At 38.6% G+C, this 8,487-nt stretch overlaps 1 protein-coding gene across 1 annotated transcript in view; it reads right to left on the bottom strand.

Moving 5' to 3' along the window:
• Window positions 1-959: 959 nt before the first annotated feature.
• LOC108755429 (lysine-specific histone demethylase 1A) overlaps window positions 960-8,487 on the bottom strand; it is a 114,746-nt gene continuing 107,218 nt past the window's right edge. Inside the window, exons 11-14 of the mRNA XM_018498416.1 lie at window positions 3,889-4,181; window positions 2,419-2,631; window positions 2,035-2,233; window positions 960-1,558 (exon numbers count right to left, since the gene is read on the bottom strand). Coding sequence (XP_018353918.1) covers window positions 1,371-1,558; window positions 2,035-2,233; window positions 2,419-2,631; window positions 3,889-4,181 — 893 coding nt within the window. The 3' untranslated portion in view covers window positions 960-1,370. The remainder of the gene's footprint in view (window positions 1,559-2,034; window positions 2,234-2,418; window positions 2,632-3,888; window positions 4,182-8,487) is intronic.

Here is an 8,487-nt window from a genome sequence, read left to right on the forward strand (position 1 = left end):
TTTACGCAGAAATATAATACATTATATTCAATATAATACTCCAAAATGGAATCTATTATTAATTTATAACTGACATCTTACTATATAATAACCACATTTGAATATAAATTAAAAGTCGTTCGTTATGAAGAAATAAAAATTTAGGTACATGTAAATTACGACGAATGTCCGATGAAATTCTAATAGCTATCGACTATTATATTTTCATAAACTTAAATTTTGAACATTATTATATATATATAATATATACGTCATGATAAAATAATATTACACAAAAAATCGTACATGTGTGTGTGTGAATCCGTTTTCGTATATTACATCAAATATGAATTGATACGAATATAATTAGATTTTTATTCCATTTTGTTTGTTCTATTATCAAAGTAATACTGTGCTACAAAATAATTCATCATTGTGGCATTTTGCGATACTGCTCATAAACAATTTATACATAATTTCGAGCATCGCTGTCTTTATTTAGTAGATATTTATTCCATCATATGGGGTACAATACTCCAAAATGAAATAAACATGCTTATATAAATAATAATACTTCTCAGTTATAGAAGAGTACAAAATTGCAAGAAAATATAGTAAATCATTGAATTGTCATCAGTGAATTGTCATAAATCATATTGGATAAAGTAAATAATGGAAATATAATTATATAAAAATTAGGAAACTGTAATATAAATGGGATTCCACTTGCTAGATAAGAAAATATGAAAAAAACAATCACTTAATCGAACAATCATTTATATTCACATATAGATAAATAAGTAATATAATATAAAATAAAAAATATATACATATATATTTGTTTATTATATGTATATATATATGTATTTTTTTTATTCTTTTTTTCATATTATATTCTATAGATGTGTACGCATGCGCACACGCATGTGTATGTATGTGTATGAATAATGATGATGATAAATAAAACATTTGAGCTGTATACTTGCATGTATGGATACACACACACACACGCGCGCGCGCATGTGTGTATATATATACACATACATACACATATATGTATGTATGTATGTGTGTATAGATATGTAACACAATTATAATATACTATGAAAAATTGAGCGTTTTAAAATCATCAAATATCCTTTCATTTTTTGCACATTATCGAACTTAAGTCATAAATGTCGCCTCACTGAAAATAATCACGTATAAGTTGTCTGAAAATAGTCACGTAAAATTAACAAGTTAATGAGTACGTCAATTTGTCGCATGATTCGAGATTATCGCGAAGAATTATTTTTTTTTTTTCCGGAAGAGTCTCAAGAAAGAGTTTCTTCGTAAATGACCATCCTTGGAGTTTTTTCGCACACAGAAAGACAAAAATGACATAGTCGATATTAAGGCGTCGAACTGCTGCCGGTATTTGCTGTTGGCGTGATCCCCGTCGTTGGCGGAACTGAAGCTGTCATTGTTGGTGGCGCGTAAGGACTTCCACAAAGTTGGTCGGCTATACGTCCACCCTCACGAAGGCCGCTGAGGAATGCACCATGTACAGTGGCTGGATAATTCCGTATAGTGTGCTCCCCTGAAAACCCGTCGTGTAAATAGGTCAACGTGCACTCTCGTGAAAAAAGTTTACTACGATGTGACATTTATCTTAGATGAATTTATTACATTTTGTATCGCCATTACATTTTCGTGCGTGTTTATAGACAAATTTCTTCTGACGTTTATTATACTTCGTTAAATTCCCGCAAACGCTAATTCACCTTGTTTATATGACCAACATTTTGCAAATAGTAGGATCTTTAAACAGTGTTAACACGCGGAATTACCCCACACACACACAAGTCGGAAACGGAGTATCGTAGCGAGGCAAATTGCATTGCACATCAATCGCTATGCCGCAAATGCGAGCGACTCATATATATATATTTACGGGGACAAATAAACAGCGCAATGGCAAATATAATTCTTCATCAAAAGAACTTAAAAAGCTCTTTAAGTTTCTTACGTTTCTAATAAGCAATATCGTGAAAAAAATATCGAATTAATATTCACCTGCGAAGAAGACCCTCGGTTGCGGCGGGGGTTGATTAACTAGGTGCGGAGGTGAGACGGGTGCTGCCAGAAGATCGTAATCGCTGCCAGAACTGCCGACCGCGACGAAGCTGTAAGAACCTCGTGCCCAAGGATCTGCACGCCACCTCGTCACGACGCTTTCACGCGGTTGCGGTACCACTTGGTTTCCAAAAATGCCCTATGAGAATAAAGTTTTTCTTCAACCCCCTCTATCTTTTTTTTTTTTCGATAAAACATAAAAATACAAGATATGTAAGTTAATAATTATTATTGTAAAATGCGTTACTGCACTTAATCTAAGTAAGACTACTATCCACCCCTCATCCTCTCTGCGCACTTTGACTAGAAATTTCATCTACTTACTTTCAGGACGGCGATGCAACGGCCGACGATAACATCGTCACTGACATTTTCCATTACGCAAGCCGCTTCACCAGCGACGAGGGCCAATAGAACTGGTGCCTTGTATAAGTTCCAGAACAGAAAGAGCTCGCCACGCGAAGCGGTGGTACTTCCCACGTGGCCGAACAAATTGGCCGTTGGATCCCAGAAAATGCGCTCGAAGCATAGTACTACCTGAGAGATTAAAGGGAAAATTACGAGATTGAAACTATATTGAAATACGAACGAAAATTCTTTTTCGGAATTTCGGTGTTGTGCGATATTTTTGCCCAAAAATGAGTTACAGATAAAAAATCGGCTGAAAAAAATTTGTGAACAAATAGCATTCAAGCTTAGAATACGAAAAGCCGAAAAAATATTTAACAATTCCTATTTTTTTTACAAAAAAATTTTTTAAAATATTTTTATATGTATATAATTTTTAAAACTTTTATTTAAATATTTAAACTAAAATTTTTTTTAATCTTTAATGTATACATACGAGTACAATATTCTTGAAATCATCGAACTTTTATTTTTAATTTTGACGGTTTAGATATTATTCAGGAAAAAAAATCTGTTTGAAATCTGTTGTCTTTTAAGGGAAGTCTCATCCCTTAATGTGCGAGAACATACTTATAAAAAGATATGTCTTACTCTTGTCTACATTTTAAGATATCCGAAACTTATTAAAATCGGAGGAGTACAGTTGGTTGTATTCCCTTGCGAGAGTATAGTAATTGATGTTATTTTGTTATAATTTTATTTACTAGTTAAAAGAATTGTTTGATTCAAAGTTTATAGATAAGACATATATAGCTACAGCTGTTATATATAATCTAATATTTTTGCTAATCTTTAATATTTCTATCAAATAATACTGCAATTATCGAATAATCAAGTTTAATATTTTTTAAACAATTAATTTAATTACGTGTTATAATTTTATTATACATGCTTAATAAAATTAATAAAATTTCACTTATTAATTTTACATATTTAATTATTGATTAAATTAAATTTTACAAACTTTTCAAGTTTCAATTTGATACATAATTAATCAATTAATCAAGATGTAATTTCAATAAATTGTTTATGATAATATAATCTCACATGTTTCGTCGAATTTAATTTGTTCGTTTTTTTTTTGTAACCGATATTTCTTAATTTGTCACTAAAGTATGTAAGCTGAACCCTTCAATGTGATCCTCGCTCGTGAAAAGAACACACATTAATTGCTATTGAAATCTGCCACTCGAGCGATCAGTGATAAATCTTAATGCGCAATTATGCAGTCTTATTATTCTTACATCAACGCTCGACAAGATCCTCCGCTGTCTTCGGGAGCAGCATAAATTAGACCGCTTTAGGGACGACAGCGACTTGTCGAAGTATATACACACACACACACACACACACACACACGCACATATGCACACACATGGCGCTCACCTTATTTAAATTGCCAAAACCAAGCCGTTGAATGGCTTGAGCCTTCCAATCCGGAAGCGGCGGATTGAAGGTGACTCCGGAAGGCGGTGCGGAAGTTTTGAGGACACCAAGGGGTAGTGTAACCAGAACGGCGTCCGCTTTATAAATGGTGTGATTTGTGTGCAGACTGCGAGCGGGTGAGGCCCATACTTCTACACCATTTGGCCCGTATCGCACCGCTCTGGCAGCTATGTTCAATCGAATATCAAGTCCTTCCGAGAGAGCAACAGGTACGCAAGAATAACCGTTGCGAACTGTAAGGTAAAAAGGATAAAAAAAACGGATCAGTATTCAGATTTATTGTAATATCGTATCATACTGAGAAAGATAGAAAGAGAAACTTTTATACGATGTATATATACTACATATATATATGCGCGATAGTGAGATCACGAAGGGCGCAATAAAGAGAATTCTCTTCGCGAGAAGATATCATTCGAAAAGGCGAATATATTACTCGGAAGGATAGTCACGTAAGGGTGCAAGATGGGATACGTTTAACGAACTAGGTCGTTGCGTTAAGAGTTTCGTTATATACGTTCCTTTGATTTCGAGGGTATGGCGATATGCTGAATTGGCATATCCTCGTGGCACGTACATATGCTTTCATGTCGAGGAAAGTAGATCGAATCAAGAGGCTCTCGTTCGTTACGCGTTTGTCGTATCAAAAGACCTTCCTCGTGAGCGTAAATATGTATCTGCTCCGCGAGACAATGTTATATTGCAATACGGGCCTCAATTATGACTTAATTGGATATTTCGCGTAACGTGCGCTTAAATCAGGGCACCTGACGCAAACCTAAATTCTCGTAAGCACATTCGAACCCCCCCCGTAACATCGAGGCGTGTACTAATAATGATACACAGGCGTCTACACTTAGGGGGTTAATTATGTTGATGGCTACCACGGCGCTAACAAGCACTCTCCTATCGGCGTTGCATCCCATTTCAGAAATTTAAATTTACGCGTGCGCTATGTCAGGTTGAAAGCACAGGCTAATTTAAATTAGCACGTTTCGGAAGAGGGGGGCAATGCCTATGCATTATCGTGATATTTCGAACGGCGGAATGCCCCTTCGAGAGACCGGCGGGTACATATTGATTACGCATAACGTGTCGAACGGCCACGAGATACGATCGACGAAATGTTACCGCAACCTTGGCCGGCAGCTAATGATCAGTGCGCGTTCTATCGGGTTCGTTCATGGCGCTGCCATTACCTCCGGCCGGAGGCTGTCGATGTTAACCGGTCGGAATCGATAAATCATGACACGTACGTCGTCGTCAAAAATTTATGCCGCTGCCATAGTAAACGTAACCGGAAATGTTCCCAAATGCGTATGTGCGCGACAGTTAATGATAAACCGCGCGATGAATTAGTCGTTACATCGTTCTCGCATCGATTCCGCATCGTCTATGTTGAACGGATTAATGTATAACGTCGGTGACATATAACGTCGACGACGGCTAGCAAGTATTTTGCAGATTCGACGCAACTATAAAGGTCAGTTTTAATAAAGCGTCAACTGTAAGAAAATTGCTTTTCGATATCTATTGAATTTACGTAAAATCCCTGCGTTGTAAAAAGATTGATGCAAAGCATCATAAATTGCATTGATATTTTATTAATCGCAGTTCTACATTTTAGAATTTTGTAGCTTTTTTATTCGATCCAGAGAGAATTATTATTAAAATTTCCTGCAAAGACAAAATGATGAAAAATCTTACCGGAAATATTATATTGAGTTGGACATTGGAAACTCTCTCTAGAGAAAATAGAGCGATGTGGTAGAAATTGCATTTTCTCAATTGCATTTTCTTTCATGAAAATGACGGTCAGTAGTGCCAATATTAAAATTAACTGAGAGACAAATATTTGTTATGCTACTTTGTGAAGGAGGACAGACTGAATGAACTCAATTGGTTACTCGATTATCGCGTTGAGCTACCGCTCAACATGCTCGACTGTAGCTGACGTTGATTACAGAAACCGTTCATAATAAGCGAGAGAATATTCAACAGCCGTTCCGTCGGGGAATGATTCGAATTCACGAAAATTATGGTAAGTCGGATCTCTGCCTCTAAGTTACGAGAATGGGAAATTAATTCCTCGTTGCGAAGATGGACCCGCGATCCGAAATCGTTAATGGAGAGGATAAACCGATCCATTAATCTCGCTTCTTCTGGATCGTACGTCAAGCGTGCGTTGACGACGAGGCCGCGAGAGCCTCCATCGCAGCGAGAGAAAGAGAGGAAGGAAAAGAGAATGGTGGAAGGAGAAGACTCTTTGAATGCCGGAAGTTTTTCCCTCCGACGGAGAGGACGCGAGATGACTGTCCCTCGGCTGAGCGAGCCGCGCTCTCGTACGGAAACGCGTTACGGCGAGCCAACTTTCGTCGGGACGGGAGAGAAAGGCAAATATTTAGAGGGCAGTCTAGCATAGGTAGCCGAGATCCGTTCCGCCGTAGGGTGGAACAAACATCGATGGGCCAGTTTCTCTTCTCGTAACAGAGAGAAAAGGGGATAACGACACCCGGGTAGATCCCGGTGCTCAGCGAAGAAGGTCGGGACTTCGCCGTACAAGAGATGCCCTTCTCCGGGGCACCTTTTCTCGTTCTATCTCGACCATCGGCCCCATATAACGCTACCCTCTCGCCCGCGTGTCTTGTCTTCCGTTTGATCTTTGCTCGCAGTATTTTTTGACGGCGAGTCGAACAATTTGTATGCCATGGTGGTTTTCAATTTACATTTAAATTGGTTGCTTATGGCGTTCTGTCGTCTCGACGGGAGTCGAACCGAGAAGGCGGCGGAGGAGAGGAGGAGAACCACCGCCGCCGTTGCACGGTGTCGGGGAACAGTCAAATACTGAAACGGCCTCGCGAATGTGTGGCGGAACTCTTGCCGGGTTCAATGTACCGGCACCGGTGCTTTTTTGCCGGATACGAGCGCCCGTGAGAGAGGAGAGGAGCGGGCGAGCGAGAGGAAAAGCGAGGGAAGGAACAGGAGAAAAAGAAGGAGAGGGCCCGCCGCGATGCTTTTCTTGTTCACCCATCCGTTATATCAACATTCCGAATCGCGACTCCCGAAGGTATATATGGTAGAATGAGCGAGCGCAAAAGAGGACGAGTCACTCGTCCGCTTCCGCACCGTGAAATTTCGGAAGTTCGGTCAAACGACGCACCTTCGCGTTTCGCTCTTGAGACAAGAACTTCCTTGCACGTCATCCTTTGACAATTATACCGAAACGACAAATCCGTCGATCGCTAGAAAGAACACACACACACACACACACTCTCTCTCTATGAGAGAGCAAATTGAAAAAGATGCTTATATGTCAAATTATCGAACGCGATACTCTAGAATCTTCGAAGCTCCTTTTTGATCTTGGACATAGGATTTCGTTTTGAAATCTCGCCTTTTCCGAGATCGCTCTCGACATGGCACGATAGATTAGATTTACGTTAGAACTCTCGAAAAACTTTCCCCTCTCTCTCTCTCCTCCGGCGACGGAGAAGTTTACCATTTGAATGTAAACATAATGAAGCGTACATAGACGCGATATAAATACGCCGGTGAAAGCACGCAGGGTGAAATTCGATATAAGAGTTGTGAGAGCTTTTTTTTTTTATTCCCTTTCAATCTCGCACGTCTCGCAAAAGAGGTTCGCGCGCAGAGCGCTTTTCTTGCTCACCCATCCGTTATATCAACATTCTAAATCGCAAGTCCCGGAGGTATACAACACGCAGCTAAAGGCAACTGTTGATACCTTATAGATTGGAAACTTCGGTGGTGCGAGGTAACGCGGAGGTTTTCACCCCCTTTGCTTCATGCATCTCGCCCGAACGCGGGCCATACATCACTTTATTATCGTGCTGTAATTGTATTTTTTTTTAAACGTTACCCCCGTTGCATCTCACCTCCACATCGTGATTCGACGTGCAATAATTCTAGCTATCGTTTCATCAATACGTGTTTCTGCTGGTAATAATAATCTATGGCTAAACGTGTTGCGCTTATTGTTTAAATTTGTTGCGAGACGAAGTAGACACTGCACCAACGCGAGGGAAACTCGGCACAGCGATAAAGAATAGTTCGGAAAAGAATAGTCAGCAAAAGTTCAGTCAGCAACTTTACAAATATCATTTCGAAGTTCAAGGGGGGCTACCTATTGCTTATTGATTATTTTCTTAAGTGCGTTTGCATAATTTAAAATTTTCCTTTGCTCTGGTGTAAAGTTATCTTTATTGAAGGAACCTGATTTCTTATAGCGGTATCTATGGAATAACTTTTATTAATCGTAATTTTTAAAAACGTCTCAGACATTTGTATCCTTTGTGCAAGAGAAAGAGAAACTTAATAAATTGATTCGAATCATGAGAAATTGGTTTTATCACTGTATGCAATGTATGTATGCGGGTACAAAATTTTATTATGAATAACAAAGTATTAATGTAACAACATCATATAATACATTCGATAATTAAGCGATTTATGTAAAAAGTTCACAGTGAATCGAAACGATAGAAATTGTTTGAATGACATCGTAAATCTGGAATAAAG

This window comes from Trachymyrmex septentrionalis, unplaced genomic scaffold (assembly GCF_001594115.1).
Source record: "Trachymyrmex septentrionalis isolate Tsep2-gDNA-1 unplaced genomic scaffold, Tsep1.0 scaffold87, whole genome shotgun sequence".
NCBI classification, from domain to species: Eukaryota; Metazoa; Arthropoda; class Insecta; order Hymenoptera; family Formicidae; genus Trachymyrmex; species Trachymyrmex septentrionalis.